Source organism: Martes martes (genome assembly GCF_963455335.1).
Source record: "Martes martes genome assembly, chromosome: 1".
NCBI classification, from domain to species: domain Eukaryota; kingdom Metazoa; phylum Chordata; class Mammalia; order Carnivora; family Mustelidae; genus Martes; species Martes martes.
Window position 1 is genome coordinate 211132065 of NC_137888.1, and position 14019 is coordinate 211146083.

Consider the following 14019-nt stretch of genomic DNA (forward strand, 5'->3'; position numbering starts at 1 on the left):
CTCAGCTCCTGGAGAGGATGCCATCTGTACTTACATTCTTGCATGGACAGGGGCTGTACTAGGTGCTGGTATTTGAAACAATGAGCATGAACCAATTAAATAAAAAGTTTGGGAAATGAAAGAAGAAACTTAGGTGCAGAGTAGCCCTGGAGAACACTTAAGGTGGGGAGGTCTGGATCCCCATATAAAAGAGAAAAAGATGTGTTTGAGACAGCAGATGAAACCCCAATAAGACCACTAACATAAACACCAAGGGGTACAATCACCAAGAGTGGCTGTCCCTCAGGTGTCTCAGAACATCCCTATTCTCCTGTCCTTCCTTCCCCAGGGATGAAAAGGATGGAACAAGCACCAGAATGGATGCAGTCTGCACCTACCACCCAGATCCCACAGGCTTCAGGCTGGACAGAGAGCAGCTGTACTGGGAGCTAAGTCAGCAGACCCATGGTGTCGCTCGGCTGGGCCCCTACACCCTGGACAGGGACAGTCTCTATGTCAATGGTGAGTACCTCCATTGCTATTGGAGTCTCCTCCTGAGCCCCAGATGGGATCTCCTTGCAGTGCAATTTCTCAGGACCTGTGTTCATAGTTTTGGGCCAACCTAGAATTTTCATAGGGAAATTCTCTTCCATCAGAACACCGACAAAGCAGCCTTCCTTCCTTCCTTCCTCCCCTCCTCCTCCTCCTCCCTCTTCTCCTTTCCTTTTCTTTTTCTTTCTTTCTTCCTTTCTTTCTTTCTTATAAAACTAATATTTATTCTGTACCCTGTCATTTTAAATATTAGAAACTTTGAGAATGAAAAGGTTTGGGAGCTGGAAATTCTTAGGAACCTTCTCCTTTCACATGATTTACAATACAGAGCACACCTTTTTCTATGCCAGGGTGAATTGTCATATTACTTTCTAAGTTTTAATCCGATTCAAGCATTTTACCCTGTGTGCTTTCAATAGGGTAAACTATCTCTGAAAATTTCATTAATGTGAAGTTTTATTTGCTGTCACTTCCTTTGCCTATCCTCACCTTTTTTGTTACAACCCTTTTCATGAATGCTGATAAGTTTGTCTTCACTACATTCCATGGTCAGTTAATTTGTCTCTAAGTCCTACTAGTATTTTTTTTTTTATTTTTAATTTTTTCTAATTTCTTTTCAGTGTACCAGAATTCAATTGTTTATGCACCACACCCAGTGCTCCATGCAGTACGTGCCCTCCATAATACCCACCCCCTGGCTCCCCCAACCTCCCACCCCCCGACCCTTCAAAACCCTCAGATTGTTTTTCAGAGTCCATAGTCTCTCATGGTTCATCTTCCCCTCCAATTTCCCCTAACTCCCTACTAGTATTTATTTTTATCTTATTTAAGTTTTTTTTTTTAATTCCAGTTAGTTAACAGACAGTCGTTCTGTTAGTTTCAGGTGTACAGGATAGTGATTCAACACCTTCATACAACACCTAGTGCTCACAGAACAACTTCCAAGGTCTGAAAATAAAGGCTCCCTGCATAGTCTTCTTCATTGCAGTGACCTTTCACAGAAACCCAACTGGAACATGAAGCCATCAGGGAAGGAAGAGAGTAAAGCAAGCCTACAGTGGCTGTTGGGAGTTTTCACTCCTCCCCAACAGACAATGAGTTCCCAAGGTGGTGACTGATTTGCTTCTCTCTCTTTGTTATGATAGCCTGTGGCCCTTCACTCATCCTCCAGAGGCCACCTGGACTGTACCCCACCTAAGAATCAAACAACAGATCTGTTAGCAATGTTTTTAGCAATAAATCCCTCAACAATGCTCTTAGCAACAAGCCCACAGTAACACCTGTACTAAAGGCTAATATTTGTTGAGGGATGCCTGTGATCCTGAACGTTGTATATATTATGTTTTGCAAATCCTGCCCAACACTCTATGATGTATTGTGTATATTTTGTGTATTTTACAGAGGAGCAAGCAAAGCTCAAGGAGGGAAATCTACTTTACCAAGATCAGACAGTTAATATGAGTGTTAGCAACAGAACTCAAACCCTAATTTGGCTCTAAGGCCCCCAAGAAGCCCCTTCACTACTAGGCTACACTGCAGATGAACCCAGCTAGAACAGGCCTCAAATCTCAGGATGGAAAGGCATATCAAGGAGCCCCTAATACAACAATTTAAACTAATGCTCAATTAATTATGTCTCCACTGCATTGCCTTTGACATTGTCTTTCTATCTGGATTAAAACCTGTATTATATTCCAATAGTCCTCAAGAATTACTTAAAGCTGTAGCTGACAGTGTGGGTTTGGGTGATTTATAGGTCTTTCTTTAAGCCTTGGTCCTGGTTTTTTGCTCATCCTGTGGCCCTGGGCAAGCCACGCAACCTCTCTAGGCTTCAATTTTCAGAATGGAATTTTTAAAAACATCATTTAAGATTATTGTAAAGGTCAAATGAGATAAAAACTGGAATAATCTAAGTAAACCACAGGGCTCTTTCTACTAGGTCCAGTCTCAAAGAACAGTTTCATTTGAAGAAACACAGTCATACCATCAATTATAAAATAGGTCTAAGTTATACTTGCATTCCTAACAGAGCATCAGAGAGGAGCCAGTCCATGATCCAGAGCCATACTTATTCAAACCCTCTTTTCCCCAACTCCTTCTCCCTCTCCAACTTTATACTCTCTGGTTGACTCCCACCTCTGCCTGTCTGCCTCACTCTGTCACGCTCATGATGTCAGTTCAACATTACAGAAGTCTAGGAACTACGTCAAAGATCATGCTGTCTCTGAAGAGTGGGGTAGTAGGAAAATCTCAGAGACCAAGGAAAAAGTTATATTTAATTGGCGGAGAAAACACAAATAAGGCTGGAAACACTCTCATAAAGTTTTTGTTGCTAGCACTCATTTGGTGAGGTTGATATTGTCCCAGGCCCCTAGTGAACCCCCATAAGATGAGGGGTATTTTGATTATCATTGTCTTTGCAGTTGATGATCTCGAGGACAACATGGATGTGAGCACCGAAGTATGAGATAGTTAACTCATAATGAGTTGATGAGTCCCAGAGAAAGCACTCGAGAAGATTTGTGTTGTGTGTTTCAAGTCATACCCCTCACATTATTCTTAGCCTCCTCCCATCAGCTTACTCTTCCTCTCTGGCTCTCTCCGCAGGTTATAACCCTCAGTACTGGATCCCAACCACCAGCCGTAAGTCATGAGGGCCCAAATGTCCCTGAACCCCAAGGACACTTCCTCCCTACACTGGATCCCGGGGACTGGGGCAGAAGTACCCACCACCCCCCAGGTTCTCAGCCCCAGAGCAGCTCCAGACCACCCACTAGAGATCATCTCACTCCTTCATGATTGGGCCCAACAACATATATTCATACTGTATTCTTTCATTCCCTCAGCTCCGATGACTTCTACATTCTCTCCGGGACACTCTGCATCTCTACCTCCCACCCCCAGCTCTACAGGTAGGAGTCTAACCTCTGAGTCCCAGGAAACTTCAACTCCTGTTCTGGTTGGGGAATGCCTGCATCATCTGGACCCTTCCGCCCATGCTGCCCCAGCCTGTCCCACTGTCTCCCTTGCTCTCTCATCTCTGGCCACACCAGCCACATTTCTGTTCTTCCAGGGACCAGCATCCTTCCATCCTCAGGGTCTTTGCTCTCATTGTAGTGGCAACTCAGCTCTGGTCCTGATTTCTCTTTGTCCTTCAGATTCAGGTTGGCCGGACTTTTGCTCAGACCTCTTCCTGTAGAGTAGGATTTCCCCACATAGATGGGGAAATTCCACACATAGATGGGATCTAATCTCTATTCTATCTCTATGATCACTTCCTTCGTGGAAATAACTACTGTTCGGATTTCTTGACTGCTCAAGGGTTTGTGGCCCAAGGTCTGAGCACAAAAGTCTTGGCCCCTCTTCTTCCCACCAAAATGTCGATGACAGGTCAGCCTTTGGACACTCTGAGACGAGCAGACTGAGGTTTCCTTTTGAACTGATATGACACAGCTAACATGGAGCTCTCCTCCCTTGGCTGGCTGAGGAGGGAAGGTATCCCAGATAGGACATCTCAGGCTTCACCTACTGGATACTATGGACAGAGAGACGGCACTAGTCTCTTCCTTCTAGTGTACCGGTCAGGCCTAAGACTGTGATGGGTCTCCCCTCTCTCTCCCTCCAGCTGCAGGCGTGGGTCCTGACCTGGTGCCATTCACCCTCAACTTCACCATCACCAACCTGCTCTGCACCCCAGACATGAGGCGCCCAGGCTCCATTAAGTTCAACTCCACTGAGAGGGCCCTGAATCGCCTGGTAAGAGCCCGACAGTGCCTTCCCCAGCCTTCCCTGTCCTTACCCCGCCCCCCACCCAGTCATCTCAGGCCCTCCTGCTCACCTCTCTCTTCTTCCTCCCCAGCTTGGTCCCTTGTTCAAGAACACCAGTATCGGCCCACTGTACTCTGGTTGCAGACTGACCTTGCTCAGGTGAGACTTCCCTCCCTTACAACACAAAGGCTTGCACTGTCACAGGCAAGTTCACCTGAAGGAAAAGACCTGAACATAGCAACTAGAAGAATCATAAATGACTGGGGTCTTCCAGGAATTCAGATGGGCGGCATGCCCTCTGCCTGGGCGTATCAGAGAGGGCTTCCTGAAAGAGGTGGCTGTCAAATAAAGATCTTAAATTACTTGGAGAAGCAGATCCACGGAACATTCATACTCACTGGCCAGAAAGGTCATCCCTGACTCATTGGGCAGACATGAAATGAGGTACCTCAGGCCATGCCCTATGACGGGTGCTAAGGGCACCAATATCACAGGCCCTTCCTTCAAGGTACCCACAGTACAGGGAGGACAGCATATGGACTTAAAACCACAATAGGAACAGGATTAGTACAATGATAAAGCACTATATGGAGGCCATAGGAACCTGCAGGATGGACTTTTAGCTCATTGTGAGGGAGTTGAGTGGAGACAGTCTAGAGAAGGCAATGCCTGAGCTGAATGAGCATTCACCAGAAGAAACTTTGGCAAAGGTACTTCAAGGGGTGGCATATCTCTCAGATCTGTGGACAACCATGGAGTTGTAAGCAGAGCCTTGACGTGATGTCATTTCTTTTAAGTAGTGCATTGGTAGATAAGGGATGGGAAAATTTGATGTGAGGATGAGATAGGAGGTGGGGAAACCAGTGAGATGTTGAGCTGGACCTGGATGTTGCTTGGATGGGGCGGGGGGGGATCAAGGACAGGGGAAGGTCCAGGATGCTTCCACATGTTTGGCTCCTCCTAGATGAAAAGGTCCCAGAAAAGAATGCATATGAGGAACCAGACAAGACCCAGTAAGAAAAACATCATCAAACCAAGGCTGGGGCCGGGGGCAGCAAGCTGAAGGTGAGAGATGAACAAAGTACATAAGTCTCCCACATCTCAGGAGGCCCCTATTCCCATGTCCCACCACCCTAGGACTGAGAAGGACGGAGCGGCCACTGGAGTGGATGCCATCTGCACCTACCGTCCCGACCCCACGGGCCCCAGGCTGAACAGAAAAGAACTGTACCAGGAGCTGAGTCAGTTGACCCATGGTGTCACGCGGCTGGGCACCTACACCCTGGACAGAGACAGTCTCTATGTCAATGGTGAGTGTCTGTGCTGCAGCTGGGGTCTCCAGTCCCATGCTTCCTTATACTGGTATACCATATACTGGGCTGATTCTGCTCCCCCGGGGATATTGGCGATGTCTGGGGATATTGATATTGGCATGTCATAATTGGAGTGGTACTAGGGACATCTAGTGGGTAGAGACCAGGGGTGCTGCTAAATATCCCACAATACATAACACAGCCCTCCACCATGAAGAATTAATGAAGCCAAATTGTCCATAATGCTGAGTTTGAGAAATTGCTGTGTACAAATGTATATATAGTTTTGATGCAAACCTAGCCTTTCTTTTTTTTTAAGATTTTATTTATTTATTTGACAGACAGAGATCACAAGTAGGCAGAGAGAGAGGGAAGGAAGCAGGGTCCCTGCTGAGCAGACAGCCCGATGCGGGGCTCGATCCCAGGACCCTGGGATCATGACCTGAGCCGAAGGCAGAGGCTTAACCCACTGAGCCACCAGGTGCCCCAACAAACCTAGCCTTTCCCTGGGGACTCATTTTTGAATGCTTAACACACCATGAGAGGCTGATTTCCTTTCTCTTTTCACCTCCTGGATGACATCTTTCTTCCTCATTTCCACTGCTTCCCATAGGAGCCTAACTGGAGTGTGCAGACTCCAAGGAAAGAAGTGGGTGATGCAGAACTCTGTGGCTAAGGTTTCTGAATGGGCAGCAGGCGACCATGCTGGCCCTCACCCCATGTCATTCTCTCCATCTTGACAACCAATGTTCTGAGTTCCCACAGGCCAGTCAGAGCTACACACACTTCATGAGATAACATCATACTGAGCACGTACTCCATGAGTAATAACCACATACGTGACATCATTGGCCACAATGCTCCTAAGAGCAATGCTAACAGTGAGAACAGTAACTATAATTGTAGCCAATTCTTTAAAAAAAAAAAAGATTTTATTTATTTATTTATTTGACACACAGAGAGAGAGAGAGAGAGTACAAGCAGGGGAGCAGCAGGCAGAGGGAGACGGAAAAGCAGGGATCCAGAAGTGGGACCCCAGCCAAAGGCAGAGGTTTAACCCACTGAGCCACCCAGGCGCCCCCAGTTGTGGCTAATTCTTATCAGAACGTTCTTATGTGCGAGGAATTGTGATAAAATCTTCATTCGTATTATCTCCTATTAATCTTGCCAAAAACCATGTGAGTTTTTATAGCCATTTTTACTGAGAAAGCTATCTTGCATTCAGACAGGAAGTCATTTGCCTGAGATAATTGAGCCATCATGCATGAGAGAGTCAAGATTCAAACAGTCCCAGGATTGAATCTATACCCCAAGTTCTTAGCCCCAAGGCAACACTGCAGACCACGCAGATCAAGAAAGCCTCCAATCTCAGGACAGTAAAGGACATGAACGACCTCTAGCCTAACAATCTAACCTAATGCTTGATTAGTTATTTCTCCTCTGTATCAACTTGGAGATTTCCTTAAAGCAATGGTTAACAGTGTGAGGATTGGTGAGCGACAGATCTCTGTTTTACATGACGATGGACATACTTTGCAACCTCTCAAGGCTTTAAGATCACATTTTCAGAATGGAACAAATACACGTAACATGCACGGTTGTCCTGGTGGCCAAACGAGAGAGTTCAGGAATAACCCAAGTAAATCACAGGGTTCCTCTGGGTCCAGTCTTTCCTCCCACCACTCACAGAGCATCCAAGAAGGTGACCATGACTCAGAGAAACACTCACGAAAAATTCTCTTTTCCCAATTCTTTTCAGACTCCAATTTTTATACCATCCCTCTGACCTCCAATTCTCTTCTCATGCTCATTATTCTAGTCCATTTCCAAAGTTTTTCTAATATTGCAAATCACACATACATTCCCCCTCCTCCATCTTGTTCCCCTCCACAGACCACCCTCTCAACCTGCCACAACTTTATCACTTCTCCATCACACACACAAAAGAAAACCCAGAAACTAAGCTAGAAAGACAAAGTCATACTATCATAAAATTTTATGAAGGGTGGGATGCTGAGAGAGCAAGAATTAAGTTATTTTTGTGGATTGAGAGGACATGGGTAAGACTTGGAACACAGTTGTTTGTAATTTTGCCCCATTTCCTTGTTGTGTGTTGTTTAGTGTTATTTCTGGTGCATAGTACATTCCCAGGAAATAGGGACAGTTCTTGCTATTGTATTTTTCTTTCGGCAATAATAACAGTGATGATGTTCATCATTATTTGCAAAGGACAAAGCACATAAGGGCACTGAATAAAATGTAGCCATTATTTTCATTTATAAATCTCAGCAAGTTTGTTACTGAATTTTGTCTCTAGGTCTACCTTCTACCCCCTTCTTAACTCTTACCCATTATAACAGCCCTTTACTCCTTTCTGCAGGTTATAACCATCAGTACTGGACCCCTACCACCAGCAGTAAGTATTCAAGACTGTGAAATTTCAGTACCCACTGGACCCTTATTCCCCAAAGCACATTCTTCTGGAAAGAAGCTGCCAGTGCTCCCTCCCTAAGTGTCCAGCCACAGACTCAGAGGAGCCCCCAACCCACCCAGCGTTTTGCTCTGAGTCCAAACAGAAGCTCAAATTCTAATGAACAGCTTCTGTCCCGCATTCCTTCAGGATGAGACTTAATAATTTTTCCCATTTTTTTTTCTCAGCTCCAGTGACTTCCACATTCTCTCCCGAATTGTCCACCACTCTGTCCCCCATCCTCAGCTCTACAGGTAGGAGTCTGCTCCCTGGGACCTGTGAAAGTTCAATTCCGCATGGTCTGGTTGCCCTCAGCCACCTGGCCTCAGCCTGTTCTACTCACTCTCTCCCTCACTCTCTAAGCTTTGGCCACATCAGACACTTGTCTGTTCCTCTAGTGTCCTAACTTCTGTCTGGCCTTTCTACTAGCCCTTCCTGGGGATCACTCTCAGGATTGTGGTGAGGGTAAACTGAGACAAAGTGCCCGGTACAAAGGCTATCACACAATTGGTGTTCCTCAGATGAAGTGTGTAAAGGGTATAGTCACTCAGTTCAGACCTGTGGCCTTTTGATTCTTCATACCCTAACCCCAGGATGACCATACAGTTGTTTTTTTGTTTGTTTCATTGGTTTGGGGGGCACTTTGACAAAGAAAGAGAAGGTTGAAGTTAATATTTACATAAGAGCTGTATGACTGTCCAGGGGACACCAGGAGATGTGACCAGTCCACCTACACTCCAGTCTCCAAAGACGGCTTAATGGAACTGAGGCAGGAGTCAGTCACACAGGGAACAGGCTTGACCACTCAGGCGGCCACACATTCTCTCATGGCAAAATCAGAAGACATGGGGAGATGGAGAGGAGAAGGGAGTTGGGGGAAATCGGAGGGGGAGACGAACCATGAGAGACTGTGGACTCTGAAAAACAATCTGAGGGTTTTAAGGGGCGGGGGGGTGGGAGGTTGGGGGAACCAGGTGGTGGGTATTAGGGAGGGCACAGATTGCATGGAGCACTGGGTGTGGTGAAAAAACAATGAATACTGTTATGCTGAAAATAAATTAAAAAAAAAAAAAGAAAAAGAAACATCAGGCTGAGAGCATCCATCCCGTAGAGAGGCCCCTCCCCATCTGTAAGTCTGGCTGGATGCAAGGCTGACATAGACGAAGTGATAACCTGGATCTGCCGCTCTACAGCCATCCCAGCCAGAGGTCATAGTGAACCCGCTCTCTCCCTTTCTGGCTGCAGGTGTGAGCCTGTCTCTGGTGCCCTTCACCCTCAACTTCACCATCACCAGCCTGCGCTACACAGAGGACATGGGGTCCCCAGGATCTCCGCTCTTCAATTCCACAGAGAGGACCTTGAATCGTCTGGTGAAAGTCCCTCCAATCCCTACCCTCCAGTGCCCACTTTTGTCCTGCCCAGCCCCTCGGCCCATCTACTGACCTGCACGTCTTTCATCCCCAGCTCAAACCCTTGTTCCAGAACAGCAGTATTGGGCCTCTCTATTCCAGCTGCAGGTTGACCTTGCTCAGGTGAGAACTCCAGGGTCCACATGCAGGCAATGTGCAGGGGGTTGGGGGGCACCACGAGCTGGGCCACCATCCCAGGGACAGCTTGACCAGTCTGTGTCACATTGTGTTTCTAACCAGAAAATGCAGGATCCTCTCAGACTCTCCTTCCCAGGTGACAAGGTTGAACTTTTCAGAAAGATCATCCTTCTGGGACCCATCAAGAAAACAACTAGGCAGTCATGCTGGCTTTACCACAAGAGAGCCCTAGTTTTCAACCAGGATTGATTTCCCTCCCAGGGCTGCAATGTCTGGAGATATTATCTGTTGTCACACCTCAAGGGTGGGAGTTGCTACTGACATCTACCAAGTGCGGTCAGGGATGCTGCTTAAGATTCTACAAGGTAGAGGACAGTCTCCCAGATTCCCAGATCCCAAGATCCCAGATCTTCTCAGATCCCAAGATCAAGATTGATCTGACCCGTAATATGTACAATGCCAAGGTTGAGAAACCTTGCTCTAGGGAATGCATGATTCTCTCTCCTGCTTATGCCACATTTTAGCTAATGATTGACTTGCACTGAATACTTAGCCAGCCCTCCCTTGTACTGTCCCCTGGCAATGACCAAGTCCTGCTTTCTGACCTCTCAGAGGTAGACTTGGGATCACTGAGTAGTAATGTACAGTGGTTGTACAGTTTTAGCTAGAGCCTGACAAGCCTAACTCCCCTCCATGTTACTTAACATCTCTGTGCCTAGCCTCCTCTCCTATCAATGGGAGTGTCTCAGTTTGCTTCCTTGCACAACAAATTTAGCCAGTGATTCAGTTGGGTGGTGATTTGTTCTGGATTCTGCTGGGAGATTCTCCTGCCTGAGCTGGCTCACCTGACCTCAGATGAGGCTCATTTCTGCGCCTGCCGTCAGCTGCTGGCTGGGATACCTTGGTTCTCCCCCATGTTGTCTCATCCTCCAACAGGCTAGCTTGGGTTCATTCACATGTTCAGAGTTCCCAGAGCAGCAAGAAATGACAAGCCCTTTTGCACACATGCTTTCCAAGCTTCTGCTTGCATCAGTTTTGTGAACGTCCATTGACCAGTGCCAGTCCTGTGGCCAAGCCCAGATTCAAGAGGTGGAGAAACAGACTCCACTTCTGATTGAAGAATTTGTGGCCAGTTGTGGGAGCGTAATGAGGATTAAAATGGAAGGTGCTTAGCAAAGGAACGAACATATAGAGAACATGTAGTAAATTATTCATGACCTTTCCTAGACCAAAGTGCTGAGAATAACCCCGACGTGTACACTCAGGTCACCTAGGCTCTTGTGTGAGATCTCCCAGTCACTGGCCTTTTGTCTGAGGATGGAATGCCCTCAGCTCCAAAGACGCCAGTTCTCCACCATGATGCTGTGCTTTTCCTTTCCACTGGCCTTGAGATCTCTCTGGCTCTGAGATGCCACTTAGGCTCATGCCCATCTCCACCCTAGGCTGGCTGCTTGGCCTCACTGTTTCTTTCAAAAGGCTCAGTCTCTCTCACTGCAAGGTCCATTCACACCAAGAGCTTTGGACCTATTAATGCCTAATAAAAATGGCTGTCTTTTCTTGAGCACTTACTAGTGCTATGAGGTCTGTCCTGGTCATTTGATAGATGAAAAAAATGAGACCTAGAGAGAATGAGAGACTTACTCAGAGTCACCCAGCAACTGAACAGCAGAGCTGGGATTTAAGCAACTTGACATTGCTTTTTTTTTTTTTTTTTCACCTTGTCTGAGTCCCCTCCATCATGCGTCTGTTGTTAGTGGATATGTTGCCTTGTTATGATTTTCATCTCAGATCTCAGCACAAACATCAGTTCTTGGAGATGCTGCATCCTCTGTGCTCAGGGACCTTGGTTGTCCTATTCATTTCCAATCCCCCTCCAGCACCAAGGCCATTCCAAGTTGCCCACCAGTCCTCAAGCTTTCACTGTCCCCTTCCTCAGGGAGGCTTTTCAGGGCCCTTGTCTGGAATCCCCACCTTCTCTTTCCCATGTTGTTCCCCACCCAGGCCTGAGAACAAGGGAACAGCCACCGGAGTTGATGTTGTCTGTACTTACCATCCTGACCCTGCGGGTCCTAAGCTAGACAGAGAGAAGCTGTACTGGGAGCTGAGCCAGCAGACCCATGGTGTCACCCAGTTGGGCTCCTTCACCCTGGACAAGAACAGCCTCTATATCAATGGTGAGCAACCTTTTTGTAACCAGAAGTTGAAGCAGAGAATCTGCCCCCAGGAAGGGATGTGGACTCTCCACTTGGCCACAGGGCCTGTCATATGTATCATTTCCCACCTGAGCAATGTCCCCTGATGAGTCAAGGACCCCCATAGGCCCTCCAGTTTGCAAACCCCCTTTGTATCCCTGCATTTCAGGGCTGTGATTTATATACTTGTCTGGGCCACAAAGTCTTTATCTAGACTGATGAACGAGGACATCCCTTTGGCTGAAGTCAATGACAATTCAAGCATCTGGCCATCTTTCTCCCTGTCAATATCTCAAAATCCCTTTGGGACCCTGAAAAGCACAGTCGGCAAACCGATTTCTAGAAGCATTAGTATATTTATCTTCCCAAATAAATTGTAAGCTCATGAAGACGGGGGACTGGGTCTTTGATTTCTCAGCCTTTTAGGAAGAAGATAGAGTTACCCCTAAATCACAATTGTTGACCTGTGTAGACCTGAAGTCTTTGTTGGGGGTAGGGGCTGGAGGGATTTGGGCTACATCTTAGATCTCCCTCCCATGCTTGCATTCCAGTTCTGTCTCCTTTTCTCATTTCAGGGTACAACCACTGGACCTCGGCCCCCACACCCAGTGGTGAGTACCCCCAGCCCTAATGACCATATGATCTGAGCTCCTGGTGAACAACCACTGACCCCCTACTCCAGGGCCTGCAGGAGAGAAGAAGCCAAGAGACCCAGCAGTCTTACCCAGTTCCTCCTACATTCAGTGGCTATAGATGGATAAGGACACCCTGCTCAGAATCGCCATTCTTACTCCAGACTGTTTATCCTTAGCTGCCGTGACCCCCACGCTCTTCCCAAGGACCTCGGTGGTGCCAACCCACTTCTCCAGCTACACAGGTAAGCGACTTGTCTCTCCATCTCCTTGTAGGGAAGCTCAAAGCTAGATCTGGAAGTTGTAGAGAAAAGCTACAGTGAGGGAATCTGGAGCTGCCATGGGCTCCCCTGCTCTGAACTCCTCAAAAGCAGAGACTGTGTCCGCCTCATCTGTCCAGCTGCGTTGACCTTGGACAATTGCCTGAGCCTCTCAGTGTCTCAGTGTCTTTACTTGCCAAGTGGGAATAATCATACTTCACAAGGTCGCTGTGAAGGTTGAATGAAAACGTATGGAAGCACACATCCCTGGAGCTAGCAGGGAATACAGTATCTGTCATACTGGGCACATGACAGGGCATGTGACCTGGACCAGGCAGAGGGGGGAAGGTGCTCTGTTAGGTGAGGTCCCTCCCCTCACCAAGTTCCAATGTATTGAGAGACTGGAACTGAATATGCAGTTACAATTAATGATAAAAGATAACCATGTTATTCAGCACCTAGACATCCCACACGGCGTAGTATTCTTTTTTATTTTTTTATTTCAATTTTTCATTTCATTTTTGTGATAAATATAGATTCATTGGAAGTTGCAAAATATAGTACTGAGTTCCCTGTAGGCATCACCCAATTTCTCCTCAATGGTTAACATCTTACATAACTATAGTATCATATCAAAACCCGGAAATTAAATGTGAAAACCCACAGACCTCAGATTTCAGAAGTTACTGGTTTTATGTGGACACGAGTGGGTGTGCACTTGCGCATGCGCACGTGTCCGCATGCGCGTGTGTGGGTCTGCGGCATTTCATTACATAGGCAGATTTTTGTAAGCATCACTGCAGTCAAGGTACAGAGCAGTTCTATCACTGCAAAGATCTTTCACCATCACACCCACCCAGCCTCATCCTGGCAACCACTAACCTGTTATTTTGGGAATGTTGTGTCAATGGCATCATATAGCCTGTGACCTTTGGGGACTGGCTTTTTTCACTCAGCACAGTGCCCTTAAAACATACTAACTAACTCTTAACAAGCAGCCAGTTAACCTTTAGAATTTCTCTACAAAGTAAGCTATGCCCCCGTTTTATAGTTGAGGAAATGAAGGTATGAAGAAACGAAGAGTGGTCCCCTCTTATCCATGGGGGATTTGTTCCCAGACCCCCAGCGGATGCCCAAAACCATGGAAAGTACGGGCCCCTATACGTACATGTGTTTTCCTATGCATACATGCCTATGATAAAGTTTAATTTATAAACTAGGCACAGGAAGGGATTAACAACAATAACTAATAATGAAATAGAACAGTTGGGTGCTTGGGTGGCTCAGTGGGTTAAGCCTCTTCCTT

General features: G+C 46.7%; 1 protein-coding gene across 1 annotated transcript in view; it reads left to right on the top strand.

Moving 5' to 3' along the window:
* Positions 1–14019, top strand: part of MUC16 (mucin 16, cell surface associated) — a gene marked incomplete at both ends in the record, with an annotated part of 103330 nt that overhangs the window by 41669 nt on the left and 47642 nt on the right. Inside the window, 12 exons of the mRNA XM_080820813.1 lie at positions 329–501; positions 3139–3174; positions 4157–4287; positions 4391–4458; positions 5437–5609; positions 7993–8028; positions 9328–9452; positions 9547–9614; positions 11631–11803; positions 12397–12432; positions 12633–12698; positions 13832–13877. Of these exons, the coding sequence (XP_080676939.1) occupies positions 329–501; positions 3139–3174; positions 4157–4287; positions 4391–4458; positions 5437–5609; positions 7993–8028; positions 9328–9452; positions 9547–9614; positions 11631–11803; positions 12397–12432; positions 12633–12698; positions 13832–13877 (1131 nt within the window). The remainder of the gene's footprint in view (positions 1–328; positions 502–3138; positions 3175–4156; positions 4288–4390; positions 4459–5436; positions 5610–7992; positions 8029–9327; positions 9453–9546; positions 9615–11630; positions 11804–12396; positions 12433–12632; positions 12699–13831; positions 13878–14019) is intronic.